This window comes from Gobio gobio (genome assembly GCF_949357685.1).
Source record: "Gobio gobio genome assembly, chromosome: 5".
Classification (NCBI taxonomy): domain Eukaryota; kingdom Metazoa; phylum Chordata; class Actinopteri; order Cypriniformes; family Gobionidae; genus Gobio; species Gobio gobio.
Window position 1 is genome coordinate 62,269,235 of NC_137101.1, and position 26,924 is coordinate 62,296,158.

The 26,924-nt window shown below is 41.7% G+C and overlaps 2 protein-coding genes across 4 annotated transcripts; one reads left to right on the forward strand and one right to left on the reverse strand.

The window, feature by feature from the left end:
- Nucleotides 1-581: 581 nt before the first annotated feature.
- On the forward strand, nucleotides 582-7,481 carry LOC307126797 (ras-related protein Rab-19). The gene is made up of 2 exons (XM_079817506.1): nucleotides 582-866; nucleotides 5,757-7,481. Exons 1-2 carry the CDS (start codon nucleotides 684-686, stop codon nucleotides 6,222-6,224), a joined length of 651 nt encoding a protein of 216 aa, XP_079673632.1. The 5' UTR covers nucleotides 582-683; the 3' UTR covers nucleotides 6,225-7,481.
- Nucleotides 7,482-8,787: 1,306 nt separating this feature from the next.
- On the reverse strand, nucleotides 8,788-26,875 carry terfa (telomeric repeat binding factor a). 3 transcript variants are annotated; one of them, XR_013816543.1, is made up of 16 exons: nucleotides 26,668-26,875; nucleotides 25,930-26,025; nucleotides 25,736-25,860; nucleotides 23,708-23,800; nucleotides 23,365-23,505; nucleotides 21,144-21,532; nucleotides 19,275-19,343; nucleotides 18,706-18,780; nucleotides 14,693-14,803; nucleotides 13,868-13,954; nucleotides 13,682-13,762; nucleotides 13,029-13,217; nucleotides 12,886-12,959; nucleotides 9,921-9,952; nucleotides 9,252-9,840; nucleotides 8,796-9,081 (listed from the first exon to the last, which is right to left on the reverse strand). XR_013816543.1 is itself a non-coding variant. In XM_079817504.1 (15 exons), exons 1-15 carry the CDS (start codon nucleotides 26,786-26,788, stop codon nucleotides 9,682-9,684), a joined length of 1,842 nt encoding a protein of 613 aa, XP_079673630.1. In that variant the 5' UTR covers nucleotides 26,789-26,875; the 3' UTR covers nucleotides 8,788-9,681. The 3 variants fall into 3 exon arrangements, 2 of the variants coding, with proteins under 2 accessions (XP_079673630.1, XP_079673631.1); XM_079817504.1 differs by having other exon boundaries at nucleotides 8,788-9,840; XM_079817505.1 differs by having other exon boundaries at nucleotides 8,788-9,840; nucleotides 23,365-23,502; nucleotides 26,668-26,844.
- Between the last annotated feature and the right edge of the window lie 49 nt (nucleotides 26,876-26,924).

The window sequence follows — 26,924 nt, forward strand, 5'->3', positions numbered from 1 at the left end:
AGAGAGAGAGAGAGCTGAGAGAGAGAGAGCTGAGAGAGAGAGAGAGAGCTGAGAGAGAGAGAGAGAGAGAGAGAGAGAGAGAGAGAGAGCGAGAGCAGTCCAAACTCATTCATCATTTACAACACAATCTGATGTTCAGTTACACAGTTTAACTTCTTGAACCTAATGCTGTTAAACTGAAAATACTATTATTTTTCTTTAATATCCACATAAACAAATAATTGTTCATCACTAATAGGCTATACGGTTTGATTTATATATCGCCTCAGTTGACTGGAATAAATATGTCGGTGACGCTTCATAATACTGATCCATCATTGATGAATAACAAATGAGTATTAACACTCTTGTAACTACTATAATAGTTTAATAATAATATTTTTTGCTATAAAATAAAGTATCTTGTATAATATTTAGGTTGAGGTTAGTAGTAACATGCTTTTAAAACACCATGACTCATGGAAACATGTGGCGGCTGCTTGAGCAGTGTTTGGATGAGTGCTGCACTACATTACCCAGAATGCATCTGAGCATGTGGCGGTCGCACCTGTTGAACCAGGTTGGGAAGGAAGGTGAGAGCCGGAGCGCAGTGAGACTGACGGCAGATGAGACGACGACGGCTGTGTGTGTGTGTGTGTGTGTGTGTGTGAACTATGGGAACCTGTGCTGTGCTGGACTGACTCATGGAGCCCCAGGAGGACGCCTTCGACTTCCTCTTCAAGATCATCCTCATCGGAGACTCCAACGTGGGCAAGACCTGCCTGGTGCAGAGCTTCAGGACGGGCCTGTTCTCCGAGAGGCAGCAGAACACCATCGGCGTCGACTTCACCGTCCGCACGCTCGACATCGAGGGCCGGAGAGTAAAGGTCAGAGGGCACCTGATGTTTGTCCGATGAAGTGTGTGTGTGTGTGTGTGTGTGTGTGTGTTAGAGAGATTCTCCGGTGCGCGTGTGGCTCTTACACTCAACCAGCAGAACCGGTCGAGCAGGTTCTCTCCTCATTCCACAGCAGGAAGATAAACACACTGCGGTCAGTATACACCGATCAGGCATAACATTATGACCGGTGAAGTGAGTAACACTGATAGTGGGTGGGATATATTAGGCGGCAAGTGAACATTTCGTCCTCAGAGTTGATGTGTTAGAAGCAGGAAAAATGGGCAAGCGTAAGGAGTGTGTAGTGTTCGGTCTTTTTATCTAAAGAAATTACACATTTTCAGCACACAGCACACCTTCAGGGGTCCAGTGGAGTCCATGCCTCGACGGGTCAGGGGACCAGCACAATAGGTCATAATGTTATGCCTGGTCGGTGTATAGTGTACACTGCAGTATGTCTACTGTTCAGTAAGCAATATATTGTGTCCACAGAGGGGAACTATGCTGGTTACGGCCCAGAGTTCAGTGTGTAGGCAGTGTTGGGGGTAACGTAATCGGATTACTTTTTCCCAAGTAACTGGAAAAGTAACTGAGATATTTTTACGTGTAAAAGTAATGCGCTACTTTACTAAATGAGTAGCGCAAGTTCTCCGGGGGTAGGGTGGATCCGGCCACTCAAAGCGCAGGTTGGAGGTAACGGAACAAAAAAAAATGCCTATAGCAGTGCTTCTCAATCTGTTTTCAATAACCTACCCCCTATCATTTTTTTTTTCAGCCAAGTTATTAAAAATCATTTGAGATAGAAATAAGAGTTATGACTATAGTGATGTGCCCAGTCAGAATTATTAGATTTATTAAACAAATGAAAAACATTTGCAATAATAAACAATATCACTACGAAAACGATCATCATATATAAATAAAATATAGGCGTATATTTATATATATATATATATATATATATATATATATATATATATATATATATATATATAGTATATGTGTTTATAACATTTTTGCTATAAAAAACAATTGTAATAAAAGATAGGATCATAAGATGCGCAAATTCGGGTGACATGATTTTTTTACCACTTTCATTAAGTTTTGCTTTGTAGAAAGCCTTTCTTTGAAACGAATTTCGTTTTGTATAAATTGTATATTAATTTTAGTAAATGTTGCATCAACTAATTGCTTGTATTTAATAAATAAAAAGCAAATATAACAAACAAAATAATAACACAGTATCCTTTCTACAACAGACCAGATCAGCAGAGCATTGCATCGTCCATAGACCGAAAAAAAAAACAAGGCCACGTGTAGCCTATTCAAGGCTATTTTTATTTTTATTTCAGAATATGCACTGCACGGGTGCGAAATGTAAATAAATAAAATAAAAACATCACAATCTCTCGCAGATTCAAAGTGCCCCTCAGCCGTCTCGTCGTCATCTTAATCTCCTTCCCCGTGTGGATCGTCATCATCCCGCTAACGATAGGTGCAGATTTAGCAGCTTCAATTGTAGGCGTACTACTGCTCCTGCGATCAGCGGACACGATCTTTGTTTGTTTGGGATCTGACTGGCCAGCGTATTTTAAAAAGTTAAGCAAACTTTGTTGTCTTTTTGACAGTTTTACCAAACGAGGGCGAGGCTAACAGCGATCTCAAGGCTGCACAACAAGCGCGAATAGCATGTGTCACTTTAAGTGCTTCCCCTTATATTTATTATATAAATATAAATAAAACAGATTCAGATTTAGCATTTCCTTCAGTCTGAGGCTTATTCATAGGGAGTAATGCAATTTTTTAATAGGGCTCACATGTAAGAAAATGGCCGTATCAATGTTTTGAAATGAGGAGGCAAATGTTTTTTTTACACATCAGATGTAAATATATGTCCCTACACCTACAATTATACTTAACTGTGTAGCCTAATATTCTATTTAAAACCAAGTAGGCCTATACGTTTCATCCAGTTCGTTTTTATACATTTAACTCCGGAACGTGCAGATTTGTTTTTATTTATTGAGACCTACGCGTGCAACACACCGCTAACGGCGTAGCTACGGCATACAATCGACGCTGAAGTATAAATTGGGCTTTAATTACGTCCCGTCACCGTTTAAACTGCCCTGTCAATCATTGTCACAGTTCAGATCCTCCACATTCAGTTTAATTTCCAACCGTATCGAGAAAAATGTAGTCGCATGTTGATCTGCCATTTGTGGGTCTTTAATGCAAAGACTCTTCTCATGTGTTTGCAGTTTAAATATAATGATGCATTTAAAAGTTAATGGCCAAACGTATCAGGACAAAAGTTCTCAATGCTGCTGCAGGTGAAATATAATGTGGATAACACTGAATAAATATCTTTTCGTCGGGTTAAATGCTGATAATTGATCACTCAAACCACTTCAGCTAACCCTCTCTGCTTAACCGTCAGACTCGCACATCCGCCATGTTTGTAGTTTTTTAACACTTTTTATCCGCGTTTGTAGTTCTAATCGAATCCTCGTCCAACTCGCAGTGGGTTGAGGGTAATATCAGCCGTTAGAGTGCGCTCTGGGTATCTTTGGAATACTCTTCTCAACATAACACGATTTGGGACATACTAATTCTGTTTTTGAATACTATTTAGGACGGATAGTCTTCCATTCAGGCCGATTCGAGAACGCGCACGGAATCAAGAGGCGGGATTTATATCGTGGACCAATCATATCCAACCATGACCGATCTTATCCAATCACAGCGCGGCTCAATGGGCTCAGGCAACGCGCTGTAACTTCACCTGCGAGTATCGCTTTTGGACACTGTGACTTTATAAAAACGAGTGATTTGTACACTTTTTTTTATATTTGCCTTGCTTTATTTTTGTAATACTGTCTTATTCCGTTTTTTTGAGGAGACATTGCCTCTCTTACCAGCCTATATTTCACACAATAGCTTTGATTAATGATGAAAAAGGGATTGAAATCGTGTTTGTTTGGCTTGTTTTGCCCTGCCGTCGAGCCACAGTCATTGGCTCACGAGTTTGGTCACAATTATGACTATGAATATGATACAAACGCATTTTATTTTAACAATGAGTAGAATAATTACAACAAAATATAGATGTGGCAGTGTCAGAGTGAGCAGTCAAGGCGGATACACGCCATCCATAGCAACACGTCATAGCAACGCCATCTTGTAGGAATATAAGCGAGAATATTCCGACTTTTGAGCGCTTTATTAACGTTTTGTACACGTTATCATATTAATTATATTTCAAATTATGCTTTATTGACCACAAGATGTCAAAGCTGCCAGTGTTTAAACATGGCGCTACTTACCCTACCTCAGCGGAAGAGCGTCATCCATCTTTATTCACCTTTGGTGAACACAGAGGAAAGCAGTTTCTACATTTTTGGACAAAATTGACCAAAATATTCTCCTTCAAAACCATGTATTGCCATGATTTTGAAGTTAAAGGGATATAATTTCCATTTTTTGGGTGAACTATCATAATTTAGTCAACCTCAAGTTGTTCCAAACCTGTTTTGTTCTTCAGCGGAGCACAAAAGATGATATTTGGAAGAACGCAGTAACCAAACCTCACTGTGAGGGCACTCTTTCTAAACTAAAGCACATTAATCTGCCCCGTTTGTGTGGTTTTACCACTAACCTACAGTGACACGGGTGTCACAAACATTGGTGATTATCTGGAAAGGTCTTTTTAAAGCAATATCCCTAAATTTCAACTCAGGAAGACTTCCTGAGTGACATATAAGGAACACCCAGGTTCAGTCATGTGACAATTTGTGCATTTTTTGTTGCCATGGCAACATTTCCAAAATGGTGGTCTGTCTGGTTAGCACATGTTGCAGAGTGAACAATTTTTTAATACGCTTGTTTCTGTTACTGAAGGTATGTTTCAACCCATGCAATTCTAACATTTTAATAACTCATCATAGATTACACTTAACCTGATTTTAATACATTTCTTAAACAAATTGATATAAAACAAGTTATGAAAATATTGTGGTGCCATATGTCACATCGGGCTGTTAACCGTACAACAGTTGGTGGAATTTTGATGTTATGTATTTGTCATATTAAGAAAAATATTAATGAGCTGCTCAATTAATTTAGCAGATTCAATATTTTTTTTGTGTTATATTTTCTCTATGTTTTATATAAAATCTGGGACTCAGAAAAATGTTAACAGCACTGTTTAATATAATTGAAATATTGATCTGCGTATGATCTGCACCAAGTGTCAGGAAATCATGCATACTTGGGAAAATGACAAAATGACATCCCATGGTGGCTGACAAAATGTTCCGCAAGTGTTTTCAGACTCTACTAGCATGTCTACATCTCACTGACAACAATGATTCTTCAAATCAGCAAGCAGGGGATAAGTGTTGGAAGATCTGTCTATGGCTTGATATTTTTTTGTTAAATGTTGTGGAAAAGAAAAGAAACTGCTATTTAGCACAAAAAATATTAAATGTTTTTTTTTTAAACTGAGAAATAAATGCCCAATGTGACATATGTAACATAAAAAATGTATCATAAACGCCCAATGTCACATATGTGTAACATTACAGATCTCTCACAAGGAGGGGTTGTATTTCAAAAACAACTGCAGACACATGTTACAAGTGCTCCATTAAGCCTGTTTTATATGCCCCATAATTTTCCTATAAGGATAAATTGGTCCGGGTTCTTATGGGTTAATTTTGAAGTATATAGTTATTGACAACACACATCTCTGACGCTAGGCTAGGCCGCTGTGGTGCGCAGGTGTGTTTGGTTTCCATGACTCTCCGTCAGAGGAGCAGCGAACATCCCTGGTGTACTCAATGTGTGTGTGTGTGTGTGTGTGTGTGTGTGTGTGTGCAGATGCAGGTGTGGGACACGGCCGGGCAGGAGCGCTTCCGCACCATCACGCAGAGCTACTACCGCAGCGCACACGGGGCCATGATCGCCTACGACATCAGCCGCAGGGACACCTTCTCCTCGGTGGAGCGCTGGGTCCACGAGCTGCAGCAGTTCGGCGCCGCCAACGTGCTCACCGCGCTCATCGGTAACAAGCGGGACCTGGAGGCGGAGCGCGAGGTGCGCTTCGAGGAGGCCTGCGGGCTAGCGGAGGCTAAGGGCATGCTAGCGGCCGTGGAGACGTCGGCCAGAGACGCGTGGAGCGTGGAGGAGGCCTTCGTCATGATGGCGCGTCAGCTGCTGCTCCGGAACGGCATGAGCGTGAGGCGGGACGACAGCGCCGGCGCCGCACCGGTCCTACTGCGGACCAACTCACACACCGTCAGCCTGTCCGCGCCCACGGCCGCCACCAGGAAGCCCTGCGACTGCTGAACTGAGCCTGTGTTTACCAGGGTTCCCACTCTTTCAGCAACCATTTTCCAGTACAGTTTCAGTTTTACTACGCCGGGAATAATAAAAGACAAAGATCATGCCAAATATTGCTTTCTAATGGTGCGGCGCGAAGGACGCGAATTGAGCGTTTTGAACGCACGATTCGTGCGAATCGCTCAAGTTGAAAAATTTGAACTTTGGCGGATATTTCGCGCCGCGTTAACCAATCAGGAGCCTGCTCTAGTAGTGACAACAATGAGCAGAAAATCTGTATATTAATATCTGGTTCAGACAATATGATTATCACTGTGATAACATTAAATGACATGAAACACAACCCAGTCTCTTTTTGTTAAATGCAAGTTTATGTTTGATCAATAATACAAAAGTATAAGTAAAAGGTATAAGAAGCTACACATGAAATAAAGCAAATAATTCAGTCAAACATTCAGGCTAACGTTACAACGGCAACGTACAGTTATAGCCTAAAAATATAAAGTAATGAAACTTCTCTTTGCCCTCAGCCTAATCGATTTGCCAGGGAACAATTTATAGATCCATGAGACCAAAGATTGGCCGTTACAAGACGAATTATAGCTCGAGTCGCCACAGAGACATCAGAGCCAGCGGCAGAAGGACTGGCTGAGGAAAGGCTGATCTCACCGGGTTAATGAGCGCCGCTGATCCACTGGAGCTCACAACTCCCAAAACACCACATCACATGTTCAAATAGGCGCTCTTTATATAAATAAACCACTGATTTGAGCTTTAAACAACTACATTATCGACTGAAAAAGACTTAAAACTACGTTTTGTCACACATTAACAGTAGATTTTAACAAAAAGAGACATGTGAACACAGCCCATGTCAGCCATTTCTCTGAGACGAGCCGCTGGTGGAAGCCCCGCCCATGAGGTGAATTTGCGTCTGTTGTGCAGTGAATGTCACGCGCGATTGAAGCGAGTAAACTCAAAATGTTCAAGCGTCCACCTTCGCGCGACCAGCGCAAATTATTCGTGCGAATCGCGTCCGGTGTGAACGCCACATAAGTCTTTAACCCCTTAACTGTCACTCCCCTTTTTGAGAATACACTATCCAAACTTAAAGGGCTGTAATTCAAGAATATAGACCTAAATTTGGTCTTGTTTTAAAGCAGACACTCCGCAGATTATTGCTGAAGTGAAAGCAATTAAAAATATGAAAGTATGAAAAAGTTATGGAAGTTTAAATTTACTGTAAATAAAAATAACTGCACTAAATATTTTTTATTTTATATAAAATATATATTTTACAAAAAAAATTACTATAAAATCAAAGCCATATGTCTGACCAAGTTGTGTTCCAAATTGTCACAAAAATTGAAGTTCCCATGAGATTTTGTTTAGGCGCAATACCAAAAATAGCCACCGGGTGTCATTTAAATTCCATTTATTGTTTTTTTGATGCATTTTCCTGTAATTTTCTGTCCAAATGTCACTTCCATCACAAAATGGTCACCAAATATGGACCCTTGAGACTCAGACCTTTCCGACGATATGCGTTTTGTCAAGATTAGAAAAGATTTTTATCATAAAGTATTTAAAATAAATGTTGTAATATGAAACATGACACCGCCCACTAGGGGAGGAGCCTGCTAAAAGAATTTAAAGTACCATTTCCATGGTAATGCAACATCCAATTTCAAAACGGTTTTCACAGGATGAATTTTGAGTTCGTAAGCTTTCAAATGATACCTAATTTATGATAATTACTAAAATATATGATACGAAAAAAAGGCGCTCAAAAAAAAAAAAAAAGTGCCAGGTGTCCCGCTAGCGGGACGGTTTTCAATTTTACTACGGCGGGAATAATAAAAGACAAGGATCATGCCAAATATTTCTTTCTAACGCTGCGTCCCAATTCGCATACTATCCGTACTAAATAGTATTCGAAAACAGAATTAGTATGTCCCAAATCGTAGTATGTTGAAAAGAGTATTCCAAAGATTCCCGGATGGTTTACTATTTCCGGTCAGAATCCGAAGTGCAGATCCTCCAACGGCTGATATTCCCCACAACCCATTGCGAGATGGACGAGGATTCGATTAGAACTACAAATGCGTATAAAAAGTGTTAAAGAAAACTACAAACATGACGGTTACACGAGTCTGCCGGTTAAGCCGAGAGGATTAGCTAAAGGGGCTTGAGTGAGCAGTTATCAGTATTTAACCTGATGAAAAGATATTTATTCAATGTTATCCACATTATATTTCTCCTGCAGCAGCATTGAGAACTTTTGGAATGATACGTTTGGCCATTAACTTTGCAAACACATGAGAGGAGTCTCTGCATTAAAGACCCACGAAAGGCAGATCAACGAGCGACTACATTTCTCTCCGATACGGTAGGAGATTAAATTGAACGTGACAGGCTGCACATAACTAAGCAACAGAGTCCGTTAAGATAGTATGTCCCAAAGCTTGCATACTCTTCTGCTACACACTCTAAAGTATGTACTTTTTCTTCACAAAAAGAGTACGTACTTTTAGGACGTAGTATAAGTAGGCGAATTGGGACGCAGCAAGAGTCTTTAAAAGCCGTCCAGTTTATTGCCATTACTTAATAATCCAGCATTTTTCAATATGAACTCTTTATCATACATTATGGCTATGGAAGCTTATTTACACCACAGAATAGAAAGAAAAGGTAATTGTGACTTTTTATCTCGCTATTCTGACTGTCTCGCAATTGCGAGTTTACATATGTGTGATATAAACGTGAAAATTGTCGCAATTCTTTTTTCCTCAGTGCCTGAGAAAAGAAGTCAGAATGGCAAGATATAGTCAGAATTTGCGTGATATAAATTCGCAATTGTGACCTTTTCTTCACAATTGACTTTTTTGCGCAGCTGCGAGTTTTATCTTGCAATTCTGACTTCTTTTCTCAGAATTGTGAGATCTAAACTGCAATTGCAAGATATAAACTGCGCAAAAAAGTCAACTGTGAAAAAAAGGTCACAATTGAGAGTTTATATCACGCAATTCTGACTGAACATGTGCTTTCTGCAACTAGCGCTAATTGTCTGGGCCAGCGACAAACTCTTTATACTCGGCTAAAGAAATAACTTTTTTTTAAAGAATTTTCCCAGACAACAACAAGATTTCCCAGGACATTTTACATTTTCTCAGATTTTCCATGTGTTTTCCAGGACTGGAAAATTTGTCATCAATTTTCCAGGTTTTCCAGGACGAGTGGGAACCCTGAGTTTACGCTGTGGTGAATATATACTGTGCGCTGAGTGTCTCTAGTAAATGTGTGGTTTTTCTGGAGGAATATGCTTGAGTTCTTTGCCTGACTCGTGTTGAATGACGACAGCAGCACTGCTCAAACTTAACGTACATTTAATAAGAAACTCTCTCTCTCGCACACGCGGTGTTTAAAAACGGCTCCAGTATAAAGTGTCTCTTGACCATGACCCTCACACCATCTTGAGCTTGACCATGGTCCTCCAGCGGTCCTTGAGGTTGCAGGCCGAGCGGCCCGTGAAGGGGAAGGCCGTGCGGATCTGCTCCCAATGCCCCACTCCGAAGCGCCGCACGCCCTCCTTCAGCCAGTCCGACTCCTGCACCGTCCACAGCTGAAACGCACACACACACACGTCAGTGCACACGTCACACACTCACACACACACACACACAGAGTCAGGGACATACGCACCTTCCTGCTGTTCTTCTTCTTGCTGGACGGACCTGCAGAGATGAACATAATGCAGAAATGTGAGGACAGACACACGATGTGTAATGAGCAGTATTAGCCAGCATTATCAGGGCCAAGCGCAAAGAAGAAGACAAGACATGCCAAAATGGCTGGCAGTGTCAGGTCAACGGCAGAAATGAGCAATTAAAACACATTTGAAGATGATTTTAGACAAAAAGGCTGAAAAATGCATTGTAGTCAATGGGAATTTCATGTTTTGTTCTATTATAGCGCCACCAAGAGGCACAATCCTATCATTTTTTTTTATGTGTCCTTATGTGTCCTCGGAGTGAGCCCATACATGTGTGTGTCAATTTTGGTGAACATATCTCATTTAGTTTTGGAGTTACAGACATTTATATGAAAAAACACGTAAAAATGACTGACACCTGACTTTGATTGGATTTTACACCCCCTTACTATCAATATTTTGACATTTGGGTATTAGTGTTTAGCTATCGACCTATGTTTCCGAACTTTCGTCTCGATCAGACTACTGGTTTCGAAGATATCAGCGAATGTTTTTTAAGCGCTAAATTACAACGCTGCACAAACCATACGCCAAAACCTAGCAAGTCTGGTATCGTTGGACTCGGCGAGGATTCAGGAGACAAAAAAAGTTACTCTCATGAAAATAAGTCAAAGTTATAAGCATTTGAAGAAGAAATAAATATGTTTCGAAACCTCTCAGGCTCCTTCAGGGCATCGTGCTGATGACCCAAACCGAGTTTCATAACAATCCGTTCATGTGTTCAAAAAATACAGCATTTTAGCACATAATTCAAAATGGCCGACAGCCAAAATGGCCGATATGGTCAAATTTAATATCAGACGACTCGGCATGCCGTCCTGAATCTAACGAAACAGTTCAGAAGTTAGAAGCAAAAACAGCCATTTTTCGTCTCTCATGTTGCCTCAGGTCATGCTTGTGATGACATGTACCAAGATTGGTTTGAACACGATAAAGCGTTGCGGAGATATTGCCTCATGTGTTTTTTTGCAACCGCCACGTCAAAATTTGCGTGTTTATACGATTTGACGAATCAACTTGACTAGCAAGTTTTTTTGTCGGCATGGTCTGAAGATGATCTGGTTCAATTTTCGTGCAAATCGGACGAACCGTCTAGGACGAGTTTTGCAAAAGTCGTTTTTTCTGAGAATTCAAACAATTTTCCCGCCATTTAGAATTTCCAGAAAACCTATTTTTTCGAACTCCTCCTAGGCTATTGGAATTCAAACCGCGAACGAATTCGACGAAGTTCCCGCCAAAATGAACATGAGGCTATATCTCCGCAACGCTTTAGCGTATTCTGACCAAACTTGGTGTGTGTTATGCTAACCATGACCTGAGGTGACCTGCAGCGTTTCGGCACAGTGCCACCTAGTGGACAGGAGATACAAACAAATGAACATTTTTGTGTATAACTTCTGAACACTGGCCAAAAATGACAAAACTGGTCACTTTAGATTCGGTGCTGCATGCCGAGGCGAACAATGCCAAATTTGACCTGATAACCATTATGTCGGGTCATAAAAAGCTATATTTTATCGTTATGAAACACAGTGCGTCTTCGGCACAATCCCCTAACAGTAATCAAAGTTGTGGAGCAGCGCCACCTTACAGTGATATTTACAAAAATACTAATAACTTATAACTGATTACATTAGCCTGTTGTAAAGAAACTTCATGCAGAGAACATGGATACCAATTTTGCCATATTTGGCCGAACTTTCTGTCAGCTATTTTTATTTTCTTTAAAACTCTTCCAGTTAAACTCTTAACCGCTCTCGAATAACACGTGAACGAACTTGACAAAGTTCCCGCCAAACTGAACGTGAGGCTATATCTCCGCAACGCTTTTAGCGTATTCTGACCAAACTTGGTGTGTGTTATGCTAACCATGACGTGAGGCGACCTGCACAGTTTCGGCACAGTGCCACCTAGTGGACAGGAGAAACAAACAAAACTGATATTTCTGCTTATAACTTCTGAACGGTTTGGCCAAAAATCACAAAACTGGTCTCTTTAGATTCGGTGTAGTCATATGATGCCCAATTTTTACCCGATAGCCACTTAGAATTAGAAGAAGCTATATTTCACAAACACTTTGGTGTATCGTTATGAAACTTTGAGTACTGTCAGTGTACGGTGCCGAATATGAAAAGTCTCGGGGCAGCGCCACCTTACGCTCAAAAGTTATTGTGAACTTTAAAAAAAAAATGCTAATAACTTTTGATTAAATTTGCCTATTGTAATGAAACTGGTCTTGATGGTTTCCTTGAGTCATGCTGAGAACATTTTGCCATAGTCCGCCAAACTTCGACCGCCATTTTGTTTTTCTTTTTCAAACTCCTCCTAGACCATTTGTCCAATTTTCCCCAAAGTTGAATCGCATCATCTTCAAACCGAGCTAAAAAAAAGATACAGATGTTGTGTGGATAGACGAAACCGCTTTCGTACAGCGCAGTGATGAAGTTGAGGCGTGATGCCAAAATGACCGAGGCTGTATCTCTGCAACGCTTCGGCACATTGACACCAAACTTTGCATGTGACATTGCCACCTCACTCTGACCACACCACATCAATTTGGACACAGAACCACCCATTGGTCGAAAGTAATAAACCTTTAAATCAAATTACCAGTGAAAATACTTTAGATTTTTCAGCCATTTTGCCTAAACTGATCTTAATAGGAGTTTAACGGCTCATTGTTGCAGTTGGTCTGATGCTCCCAGCCATGTTGGCATGACTTATCTTGCCTAAAATCATCTTAAATTGCTCATCGTTGCAGTTGATAATTGAGTTTATTGATTAAATGTAAAGAAACGCACATAAAGATGATGCAAACATACAATAAGGTTATAAAAATGGCCCCTATAAAAGGTAAAAATGCGGCAGGAAATCTGTTGTCCGAGCTGTGTGTACCTGAGGCGGCGCTGAACAGAGACTCCTCGTCGCTCCAGTCCTCGTGCGTCCCTGACGCGTCCTGCCATCGGGCCCTGAGAGACACAGTGCGTCAGTCAAAGCGCATCTCACACACACACACACACTCACACACACACACTCACCTCTTGCCGCTGTGCTTCCCTCTGGAGGACGAGCGGCTGTCGGCCGGAGAGCTGCGCACCTGTGGGCGAGTGCTGTGAACCTCGGACTCCGACCCGCTGGACCTGTGATGGCTCGGGGCGATGCTGCTGGGACGCCCAGGAGTCGAGCTGTGAGGCGCTGAACGCACCTCCAACACACACTCTGGTTCACTGACACACACACACACACACTCGGTTACTGACACGGTCTAGGTCTATGTTGCTTCATAACGTGACTAGAGGACAGAAAACATCCAAAATACACATTTGACCCTCAATTTCAATCCATATCTCCACTTTAGCAGCTTAAAACTAATCGGACATCCTCAAGTAAAGAAACCTGGAATGTTTATGGTGCTTCTGTAAAAGTAAAAATTTTAATAGATATTTTTACATTTTAAATGTACTTTTTAGGAGCTTGACGATTTAGATCTGATTCAGTCACAATCTAGTGTAATTGATGTCTCAAGTTAGTTAATGAAATAAGTCTTTATTAGTCTAGATTTAATAAAAATACATGTGAGATATTGTGGCCCAAAGTATTGTGAGTTGAAGTTGTATCGCTCAGTTATCAGTGAACATCATCTCTAGCATGCCTTTGAGAGCATGTGTGTGTGTGTGTGTGTGTGTGTCACCTGTCGCCGTGCTGCTTCTGTCCGGCTGTGTGTCGGTCAGACGGAGGATCCTCGAACTCCTCATCACTGGACACGATCACCCTGCAGGCGACAGCACAGCGTGTCTTTATCTGTGCACATTTTGGGATATTGCATAAAAGTGGGATGATCTTTATATCCGGTCAGAGGACATCTGTGGGTCCGCACCTGCGATTGCTGTGTGCTTTTTTCCCTGTGCTTCTGACAGACGAGGAGATGCTGCGGCGCGCAGGAGTCAAGCGCGATTCACCACCACTTCAACACACACACACACATCATGTAAATGATCCACAGAGAATGTAGGCATATGAAGCTGAAAGCAGTTAAACGATTGGACACATTACTACTGACAGGATCTCTCAAAGTGTATTAAAACACAAAATCATGTAGTCTATTATACAGACATTTTCCAAAATGTCCTGGGGTGTATTTCTTTTCCCGGGCTGTTCGAGTCCTGTCAAATGGAATTTTTTCCAGTATTCCTGCCAATAAAGCCTGAAGGAAGTCGGTCTATTCAGTCTATTATCAGTCTATCCACGAACAAAGCATTTGTGCTAAAAACCTGTCAGTCATGAGTGAGCAGGTCTGCCTGCTGATCGCTGATTGGCTGAAAGTTAACACCAACGCCAGCTGACTCTGTGTGTGTCATGACTGATTTATACTGACCCCAAACCAGCCCAAATTTTGTCCGCCCGCCCAAGCCCACTTTTACCCGCAGAATCATAATTCAGAACCGCCCAATCTGGTAACACTGTCTGTGATTGGTTCATTTGATCCAGCCATGAGTGTGAGTCCCGTCCAGAGATGGGTCCTAACTGGACACATTGCTTCAACATCTTCAGTTATGACAGCTGGCCGGAAGACCAAGAGGAGTAAGTGGACCAGGGTGCGGACGCCCTTGCATTGCTCTAGGTTAATAATGGTGTCTGTTGGTCTGGATGTCAGTCATGTGACGAGTGTGATGGTTGAGTTATGGGCGGTGAATGGACACACCTGTGGGCGTCTCTGACGGACGGAGGGCTGCTGGGAGTCCAGCGCTTGTGCTTGTGTGTGGATGCTGGAACCTCAGGGTCATCCGACTCCGGATCGCTGCCAATAATGAAGCTGGAGAACAACATGAGACGCCCGTTATTACCTTTATGATGTCATACAGGGCCACACTCAAAAAACAAATAGTTCCCGAACTTGTTCTAATCCTGAAGGAGTTGGCACAGAAATGCTCCGTCACACGTTGTGTGTTTTCCTGTTTATCAGTGTCAATAAGTCAGAATGCAGGAGATGGAACTATAGATCAGTCTTACTAAAGCGTGACTGTCCTCTAGTGTATTATCATTAATGACAGTAGGGATGCACCGATCCACACTTTTTCACTTCCGATCTAGGGATGAAACGGTCTGGAAATTTAACATCACGATTATAGTGACCCAAATTATCACGGTTATCAATATTATCACGGTTTTCTTCAAATGAGATGAAAGTGTTCAAAAAGAACAGATGCACACACTTAAAACATTTCAACATGTTTTATATTTGAAAATCAACAAACAACAAATAAATAAAGCAGCTCTAAGCACTTTTTAAGCTAGATTCTATTCTGTGGGATTTCCTTCCTTATAATGGCCGTTGTCAATAGCAACACATAAATAATAATAATTTGTCGTAAATATAATCTCTAATAATATATTGTGTAAAAGCCTAAACAGTATCCAAGTGAAATAATGAATATCCATATTTCCATATGATTTGACAGTTTATTTTATTAAATATCAAATCAAAAAGGTGTGCATATAGGCCTACCTGACACCTAGATGAACACTTTACAGCTGGTTTTATGACTGAAAGTCATTTTCTTTAAATGCTATTGAAGTTAGAAACGTGTACACCAATCTTGTATGTAACTTCAGAGACGGCCCCTAAATTTGCGAATCTCGAACGTCAAGCTGACTTTACTCCAGTCATATCAGATGCGCTGTGGTTCTGCTGTGTTTATCTGAAACTATTTTCGCTGCTGAAATAGAACACAAACAGTCAATCTCTGTATGATGAGTGAATCTCCTGCGTACATCGCACGTTTTGAGCGCAGATTTCAGTGAGAACGCACTCTGAACACAACTCCGGCTGATCTGAACGCCTCTGATTATGAGAAACACGTGTGGCTGGTTATAATGCGCAACGCGATTATAACAGATGGCTTTTGAGAAGACTATAATAAGTTCAACAGCCAGAGTGGCAATAGTGTGAGTGGTAGTAATACCAGACGTAGTTTTGGTATTGAGGTCAAAGTCCGCTTGCCTTGCGTTGGTAGTTTTGAAATGTTTGAAGTATTTAATATCATTCATATTAATAGGTTAATACAGTAGATGTTTTCTCCAGCAGTATATAATGGGTTTGGACATTTTAGAGAAATTCTTAATGCTTTACAATTGAACTAAAACCATTCATTTTGTTTGTGAGTGTGTGTGTGTGTGTGTGTCTGAGTGTAGTGTAGAGAACAAGTTCTAACATCCTGTTAAGTTTTCTGATTAGTATTTTTCTTTATTTATATTATATATATATATATATATATATAAAGATTTATAGATTTATTGTAGCAACCTGTGCACTTTCTGAAGATTTTTTGCACTGAATTTGCACTGTCAGTTCTGTTTTTGAATAAAGGATTGGAAATTAATGTTTTTAATCCGATTCATCGATTAATCGAAGAAATAATTGACAGATTAATCAATTATTAAAATAATCGTTAGTTGTAGCCCTACATTTCAACAAGTTTTATATTTGAAAATCAATAAACAACAAATAAATCAAGCAGCTCTAAGCACTTTTTAAGCTAGATTCTGTGGGATTTCCTTCCTTATACTGGCCGTCGTCAATGGCAACGCATAATGCATACATTTCTAATATTATATCTTTAATCTCTAATATACTATAATCTCTAATATTATCTCTGTAAATATATTCTCAAGCAATATTCTCAGTGTTCTATCAGCTATGACATTTAAATCTAGCATATTTTGTGTAAGAGCCCAAACAGTATCCTAGTGAAATAAAGCATATATTTTCATTTGATTCGACAATTTATTTTATTAAATATCAAAAATCCAAAAGGTGTGCATCATACCTGACACCTAGATGAACACTTTACAGTCAGTGGTTTTAGCTCCTGTACAAGATTAGCATCCTCCCCTTCAGACTCTCTGTTGTTTAAGACAGGGTGAAAAACCAAAACCTTCTTCTCTGTCTGTTAAAGAAAATGAGAAGCTCGTCTCCACTGAATGAGGAAGTGTCCGTGTTTTCTCAGCTGTCCCCGCGAATGTTTTGGGATGTTGGAGCTCTGAAACGTCGCACACTCGCGTCGCGGCTGATGTGAATGGTTTTAACGTGAACTATTCACACATGAAATATTCTCTTTTTCCGCTTCTGATGTGAAAGGGCGTCTAGGCTCACGGTTCCGGTACGGTTTGGTGTGTGCAATGCGTCTTCTGGCTTCTGAATGTCTAATTGTCTTAAATGAGTTTGGTTCAGGTCTCACCCGTTTGATACGGGCACTCGCACACATCGAACACAGTTCAAGAGTGACTGTGCGTTCACACCAGACGCGGCTTGCGGGAATGAATTGCGCTATTCGCGTGTAGTTGGACCCTTGAATGGTTTCCTCGCTTCATTCGCGCGTGACATTCACTTCATAACAGATGTGAATTCGTGTCATGGGAGGGGCTTCTGCTTCAGTCTTGTTGTGAAATGGCTGACATGGCTTGTTTTAAGATACGGTGAATAAGCTCAATTTGCCGGCTTTAGCTAGCTTGTAGTCTCAGTATGTAGAGCTCAAATTGAGTAAAGAGTGTTTTTTACAACGCTCCAGACTGTCCCACCTCCTCACTCACTCTCTTCCAAGCAAGATCCTTTTTATTTCCTGTTTCCATAAAGTGCGGAGATGTATCGCACAGCTCCGGGTCTCCACATGTGATTTTGTCCTCACTGTTGTCACTACTAGAGCAAGCTCCTGATTGGTCAATGCGGCACGAATATCCGCCAAAGTTCAGATTTTTCAACTCGCGTGAATCGTGTGTTATGCACGTCAAATGCCCGAAACGCTCAATTCGTGCGAATCGCGCAGCTGAATGTCTATTCGTGTCTTTGCGTTGACTTAACATGTAAATACGAAGCACATTTCCTTATCGGTGTATGGCTCCGACTCAGCGAAACCACAGCGAAAACTATGACTATAACTACAACAGCTGTAGTGAAGGGCTTGTGTATTTTTTTTCATTTCTATGAAAAGATTTCCCACAAATGATGTGCTGTGTATTTTATGGTAATCAAATGAAGACATTCATTTAATTTATCTTTTAATTGAATTAAACTTTGTCAAACAAACTGCTGCACAACTGGGCTTTATACGGTTAAAATTAAAACATTAAAACAGAAAAAATTATTTACTACTTAAAAAATACATTTTTGATTATTATTATTACATTTGTGTTAGTATTATTAATTGAGACGTATCTAAATTCTACTGTACAACAGTGATGTATTTGTCAAGATAAACCGGACTTTTATTTTGACGGGCTGCCGTTCCTTTGAGTTTCTGTGTTTGATATGACGGTAGTTTTTCTCAAATGAAACCGTAAAATGCTCCTAAATGGACAAAGTGGTTCTGGAGATGACGTTTGTGCGTTCATGTCCTCATATGAGACGACAGAGATGGAAACATGCGACCGTCATAGTGATAGTGAGCGCGATAGTGATTGAGTGTGTGTGAATGTGTGTGTGTGGTAAACCCATAGGGGTAAACCGCGCGTCTATGGCATTCATTCGCACAGAGACGCGCAGGACTCGTATTTTTGCAGTTTTATATTCACAGACACTAGTCTATATCACCAGATGCGTTCTCAGGTACCGAAATTTGGTACCGATTGATTTAATATGAATTCGGCCGGTGCCCTTAAAAGTACCGAGTTCGGTACCCAACCCTAACTACAACAGCTGTAGTGAAGGGCTTGTGTCACCTGTTGTGTGTGGACGCTGGTCTGACGATCTGAACCTCAGGGTCATCCGACTCCGGATCGCTGCCAATAATGAAGCTGGAGAACAACATGAGACGCCCGTTAAAGGGTAAAGGGTTAGCTCACACAAAAATGAACCTGCGGTCATCATTTACTCACCCTCATTGGCTCATCTCCAGAACACAAATCAAGATCTTTTTAATGAAATCGGAGCGCTTTCCTAAAAAGAGAGCGACCTAAAGGCACACAACATCAATCCAGAGGACTTGACGCAGCCACGGATGGCGATAGAGGACGGCTCGCCGTCAAACTAGGCCTTGAAAGAGCGCACCAGTGGGCAGCAGATGGGCGTGATCCTGACCTGTCAAGAATCGGGCTCTGCGGTCTCACTCAAAGGCCCTCACAGACAGAAGGATGCCTCTCTGGGGCTTGAGGATGTCCATGGAGAGCGCTCAGATTTCATCCCGAAGAGCTTGATTTGTGTTCTGAAGACGAATGCAAGTCTTGTGTGTTTGGAACGACACGAGGGCGAGGAATGAGTGACGAATGACAGCTGTAGTGAAGGGCTTCACCTGTTGTGCTTGTGTGTGGATGCTGGAACCTCAGGGTCATCCGACTCCGGATCGCTGCCAATAATGAAGCTGGAGAACAACATGAGACGAGGCCCATCATTATTAATAAAAACACGAGGCGTGTGTAATAGCATCCAATGGGGCTGTAACGATTTGACCAAAAATAAAAATCTTGATTATTTGAACATTTGACCTCGATTACGATTAATGAACGATTATTTTGCTCTTTTTTTTTAGTTGCTTTCCCCTCAAATTACATCAGTTAGTGGTTCTAAATTTCAGTTTTGATTAGTTTTCGTTTAACCGTCCAGCCCTAGCATCCAACTTTCCTTGCTGGTAAATTGACTAGTTTTTATTAAATATAGTGCATATATTTAGCAGAATGCCCCCGTCTATAGTCATCTAACGAGGCTATGAGCATTGAATGTGGCATATGGTTGTTCTTCAGCGGTTCTACACCAGCTCTTTCCTGAGCGATCAGACACATTTATTGCTTGTATTTCATGACGGTTGATAATTGTTTACTAAATATACCAATATTCCTGAAATATCATGATATCATTTTGAGGCTATATCACCCACCCCTCACTTATATCATATAAGTGAGTATTTCTGTATAAAGAGAGCTAGCCTATATTGGTCATTAAGTGTGCGTGCGCGCGCGCGCGTGTGTGTGTGTGTGTGTGTGAGAGAGAGAATGAACGTGAACTTGTGACGCCCTAAACTACTTCATTGTCATGATAACCGCCTGTCAGTGTCAGCTCAGGTGGCGCGAGACTCAAAACATCTAGTAATAACGCTGTATGTTTTAGGCAAATAAACAAAAATTCTAACGTTAACATTAAAGTGAAAGAGTCCTGTAACTTACTCACATCGTCAAGCAAACCACCAAAACAAAATCGTTGTGTGTAATCTTCCTTTGAAGAGACTGGCATATCGCGCAGCAACATTTCCCTCAGATACAGTAAATGCTTAACCCAGTCGGCGTCACTACTGCGATTGTTTTTGGATAGAATATAAAAATGCACAATCACTTTGAGAACGATATTTGCTGATATATCTATTGTCCTACCTGAAACGCTAACGTTAGCATTGTTGATTTGTTGTGCCTGCTGCAAAGTTACTTTCTGGCTCTTTAAACAATCTACAATAGCCTATAAGATATATATATATATAAATTAGGGCTGTCAAAAGATTAATTGCGATCCAAAATAAAAGTTTGTTTTTACATAATATATGTGTGTGTACTCTGTTAATTATTATTTATATATAAAATACACACACAAGCATGTATATATTTAAGAAAAAAATATTATTTTTATATATAAAACATTTATATTTATATATATTATAGATTATATAAATGTATATACAGTATATACATGCAAATATTTCTTAAATATATACATGAATGTGTGTGCATTTATATATAAATAATAATTAACAGAGTACACACACATATATTATGTAAACACAAACTTTTATTTTGGATGCGATTAATCGCGATTAATCTTTTGACAGCCCTAATATGAATGTATTGGAGTGTGATAAAAAGGTGACCTTGAAATTGTGGCGTTAAAGGCGAAGCGAGCTGGGGAAATTTTTGGCGTGCACCTAAATAAAAAAGTTAGGCGCACCAGTGCAACCAAGGCAAAAAGTAAGTCTGGAGCCCTGCTATAGGCTACCGGTCTGTGTGTTACATCATAAACTACAAGAGTGTGTATCATATCTTCCGGCCAGCTGAAAAGAAAACAGGGTCTAGTTTCAGTTCAGAGTTCTGATTGGCCATTGCGCTCGATCGGAAGGAGCGGAGTACGTTCCGCCAGTATTATCACTTAAACACACACACACTTCATTAATGCCACTCACCTGTTGTGCTTGTGTGTGGATGCAGGTCTGGCGCTCTGGAGCTCAGGCTCATGGCAGTGAGTGCTGATCTGCGTCTCCTCCTCGTTCTCGCTGGGCTGGCTGTCGTCCTCCGTCACCAGGCGTGCTATGGTCATGCCGGCGTAGCGCTGGCCGCTCTCCTCCGCCGGCTGCATGGGCGTCTCAGACAGGGCCAGGTGTAGCTCGGGCGTGTCTGAGCTCTGCTGCTGCGCCTCCTCCTCCACCTCCTCCAGCAGCTGAGAGAAGGGCACGCTGACACCGCACTCCTGGCTCAGCTCGCCGTACGCCTGCCTCAGGCTCCACAGGCTCAGCTGCACGCGCGCCGGCGCCTTCGCAGGCTTCTCTCTGAGGTGCCCGGAGCGCTTCAGCATCTGCACACACACATGTAAGAGTCGGTTTTGGTGCTAAGACAAAAGCTGAGATACATACCTCAGCAATTGAACAATAAAAGTCACTAATCTTGAGGAAAAGATCTCACAGAAACTGTGACAACACCCTGACAAACATTCCTCCCCCCTCCCCATTTTGCCCTCTCCTTGCCCTGTTTTCAAGTCACCAAATGCAGATATACCAGTGATGATGTATCTTGTAAATCTATTGTTTTATCCCTTTCATGTTTGATGTCTTTTTAAAGGTCTCAGTGCGAATGGTAAAATGGTCTCAGTTTCACTGCAGTCACTGGTAGTATTAGAAAGATTGGAAAACTAATGAGAATTCAGTTCTCCTTTGAGTAGTCTCTTCAAAGATATCTGATCCACTTCCCCAAAACCAGGTGGGGGTGTTGCAAATATTTACAAACCTTTTGTTCTGGTTGGAGTATTTAAGGCTGGATAATCTAAACTCTCGGGGGGAATATTCTGCAATCAGACCCCCCGTGTGGTGCAAACTGCATGTAGATGTGCCAGACATGATGACTCTTTTAAATTATTTTCATATTGCTTTGCAATTGTCTTTTATGTTTTTACGCTGATCAGTTGTGTACCATGGATTCTTGTTTACGTATTTACTGTTCCTGTCTGGCCAAAATAAATGTTAACCTTGATTTATCTTGTATGATTCTGAAATCATTATTCTAGTATGGATCGATGTATACTCCTTTATTACCGCAAAATCTAGGGTTATGATAGATCACACCGATGACACCACGACTGAAGCATGGAGCGCAGCGTGCACGATATTCCGATTCCTGACTATCGCTGGGTTAGCAAGTTGTAGTCCGTAGATATTACTAAAATTACACTTTTTGTTGAGTGAGCATGTGCAACCACTTAAAGGTAAAATATTCACTCTGCACCCTCTGACTAATCACAGAAGTAACCGTTTTGTGTCCGTGAGCGCGCGAACCGGACGCGTCATGTCTCTGTGCGATTTAGGGTCTCTCGATGAACGAATATAAAAACTAGGAAGATATAAAGAAAATCAACGATCTAAATTAAATCGCAACTAATCGTAAAATCAGCTGATAAACTCTAAATGTAGCACACTTTATGGAGTCACTTAGAATTGGAGTCAGATAAAATTATTAATGGAGTCAGATTTAAAATGAGATATCAATAAATTAAAAGAACTTCACCGAAAGGCTGAAAAGCCTTACACGCAGAATTCCTTTTGACCACGTCATTAGTTTTCGGTTTTTGGGCTAATGGATGGAGATTTACACACACACACACACACACACACACACAGTCAGGAGCGTGTTGAGGCGTAATGCACCGATTGAATTCACATTTTCGACTCACTGATTCATAACGCTTCGAAGCTTCATGATGCTGTGTTTTGAAATCGTCATCACTATGTAAGTCGTTATTTAGGGTTTTTTGCGCACAAAAACTATTGTCGCCGATTCATAAAGTTATTGTAGAGCCGCTGTAGTGAGATGGACTTAAGGGTCTTGAGAGTGTAAAGTTGAGCCAATGGAGGCCTTTCAGAGCATCAGCTTTACACTAAAATATCTTCATTTGTGTCTGAAGATGAACGGAGGTCTGACGGGTGTCCAACCACATGAGGCTCAGTCATTAATGACACAATTTACATCTTTGGGTGAACTAACCCTTTACTGTAACATCTTAAAGGGGAGCCCTGTGTAGTGGACAGCAGCATCTCAGGGTTCAGCGGTCAGAGAGCAGAGCTTAGAAGGACTGTGTTTACAGACTCAATGACATTACAGAGCGAGTGGGTGAGAAACAGAGATAAAGAGACAGACCTGCGTGAGGAAGGGCTCGGGCACACGGTACAGCCGCTCGATGAACTCCAGCATGTCCTGCTTGAAGTCGCTGTAGGAGCTCAGCTGCAGCACCGAGTGGGACGAGCGCCGCTTCCGGATCAGGTTCACCAGCAGCTTCTTCTGCCACACACACACACACGGGTCACAGGAGGGACACACACACACACACGGGTCACAGGAGGGACACACACACACACGGGTCACAGGAGGGACACACACACACACACACACACACACACGGGTCACAGGAGGGACACACACACACACACACACACACACACACACACACACACACACACACACGGGCCGGCGCGGAGCTCACCTTCCCGGCGGAGTCTGCGGCTGCGCTGAAGTGTGTGTGCAGGATGTCCTCCGCCTTCTCGAACTCTCCGCTCTTGATGCACACGATTACGAGCTGCACACACACACACACACACACACAGGAGTCAGTGTAGTAGGGATGCGCGGTATACCGGTACTGGGAAAATACCGGTGTGTATTTTATTTCTAACGGTACGATATCATGATTTTGCTCATTTCACTATATGCTGCTGTTCTGAAGTTCACCGCTAGGTGGCAGCGCACCACCCAAACTGACGTGAAACCGGCAAATGTGGTGCCATAGAGGAACAAAATCAATACAGCAGTTGAATCTCACTCAACACGCACAAAAGGAGTTAATAAAGAGAGGATTAGACGTGAAATTTGGAATGACTTTGCTTCTCAAACTGCTGAAGAACCATCAAACCTTGCCGAGCATCTGCCACTTGGCCATCCTGACTTGTACAAGACATTAAGAGATCGACAGGTGAGGGCATAAACCAAACTCTCTCATTTAGACATTTATTTTCTTTTAACACTGATCAACGCACATACATAAGATCGTATCGTTTAAATATAAAGACATCTCCAGCGTTCGTTTCAACCAATGACGTTTAGATTAGGGCTGAAACGATTCAGAGTTACTCGATTAACTCGATTACAAAAATTCCTCGAGGCAAAAATTCTGCCTCGAAGCCTGGTTAAATTCCTATGATGCGCACTATACGCGCAGGGATCTGATTCACACGGACCTGTTCAGTGTTCAGGAAGCACACCATAGCGCGAGATACATTTTGAATTTAGTTGGCGCGATGGCGTAGAGTAAAGATATCCATAAACGGCAGAGAATGTCTAAAGTTTGGGATCATTACATTCTTAAAAAAGAAGAGAACAAGGTGCAATGTGTCTACTGCAAAGTATAGCTGGCATTCCACAGCGGTAGCTGATTTTAATCCCATACTGTATTTGTAGCGATGTCGTGATGCGGTTTGACTAGATATGATGTTTAGCTTTGATGTTTTTAAATAGTAAACGTATTCACGTTCAATTACAAGAGAGTATAGCCTAAAAAAGAACCCCTTCAAACACACACACACGCGCGCTCGTCTCTCTCTGACTGGAGCGTTACTCTTCCACACACACACACACACACACAGGTTGCTAGGTTACCATAGCAAATAGGCTCACCCCAGAAATGATGTATTATTTGTTAGTAGCCTAATGGTAAATGCTGCAGGTGTAGAAATCTACATAAAACAGATATTTACTTTGATGTCAGGGCTAGATTACAGCATGAAACCTGCTCTAGTTTAGACCTCATAATATTTGCACGCACACTATTGCACTATATTCTCGTAAGACATAACCAACTGTGTTTATGTGACGACTCACTAAAGATGGACATTTTTGACATAAGTTTGTGTGTATTTGTCTTAGGAAAAACACTTAATCTGGAATGCGCGACGCTCTTTAGGCTTGTGTGTGTGTTGTTGGTATGAGCAGAAAGAAAACTCTCTCTTAGCTCCATCCCCATGTATGACGGAATGCTATAAAATCACTCGCATGTTCAAATTGGCGAGGTTTAAAGAGACGTGGGCAGTGATTTCCGTCAGCTGTCCCGAAACGAAAGCTTAAGCGTTGAATCTGAGCGCGCAGATGCTTTTATAGTGCATGTGCGATGTCTTTTGAAGCTAGAAGCAAATTTGCTCATTTTGAAAGAAGAAAGTTTCCAATTGACTGATTTGATCATCTTTGTTGATTCATTTAATAATAAACATCTGCGTTAATTTCCCGCTTTATAAACCTCAAACCTGCGAGAGTGAGTGAAATTATGCGCAATTTCCACGCCAAAATTCAGACCCTGTGTGCTATCGATTTAATATCGGTACTTCGGTATTAGATTATGGTACCGTACCGAAGCCAAAATTGTGGTATCGAGCCATCCCTAACACACACACACACACACACACACACACACACACACACACACACACACACACACACACACACACTCTTGTCAGCGGCTCACCATCTCTGCGATGGCGTTGTGCACGCGCTGCTGCTCTCGCTGTGGGACGTCCAGCTCTCGGCACAGCGGCTCCAGCACGGCCAGAGCCGACTCCAGCGGCGTCTTCGGCTCCTCGAACGTCAGATCTGCGGCACACACACGTCAGCGTCTCACACACACACACAGCAGAAACACACACTCACACACACACTCACCCAGCTTGTCTCCGTTGTTGATCCGGGACAGGAACTGCATGAAGCGCAGCTTGAGGACCGTGTCTCCGCGTCCATCCATGGGCAGCACCACCAGACCTGACACATGCCAACAAATCAATGGATATTAAGATATCAATAATGTACACAAGGACCAGAGTTGGGCACGTTACTTTAAAAAAGTCATCTAGTTACTACTTACAAATAGTAACTGAGTTACATCATTATAAAAGTAACTAATTACCAGGGAAAGTAACTACTGAGTTACTTTTTTTACTTATTAAGATCAAGCTCAGTGCATTTCATACCGTAAACATATCAATAATGTACACAAGGACAACTTTAACTTCACTTCTTTGCACCCTCAGATTCCAGAATGTCATATATATCAATATGTATATCACATATTGTCCAATCCTAACACACAACACAGCTTATTTATTCATGTTTACATCTCAATTTCAACTAAATAATGACCCGTATGACTGTTTCTAATCGTGACAATATCACAGATATGTTGTCCAAATCAATAGACTAAACCTGTTAAACTTCTGTAAGACTTTTTAAACTTTCTTAAGTGCCTTTTTTGACAAGAGGACCACCGTAGCTCTCTGTTATAACGCGTTCACACGCGACATGTATCTGTGTATACAGTGAAAAGCAGACTTTCGCGGAGTTTGCGCGAGTTTAGCTCCGCGCTAAAGCTAGCCTGCGCGCGCCGATGTAAACAAACGCGCTCACTCTCGATGTGTTTGGTGATGTTGGCGAAGAACGCGTAGTCTCCATTCCTGAAGCTCTCCAGCGCCTCGGACACGCACACGTCGAAGAACCAGCGGCTGATAATCCGGTAGCTGTCGCTCATTCTGCACGCGTTTAATTTAACGGGAATGCGCGCATATCACTCCGGAGAGCGCGTGCGGAAGGGGGCGTGGCTCGGCGTCACGGCGTCGGCTCTGATTGGTCGACGTCACTGGAAAGTAATATTTAAACAATAAATA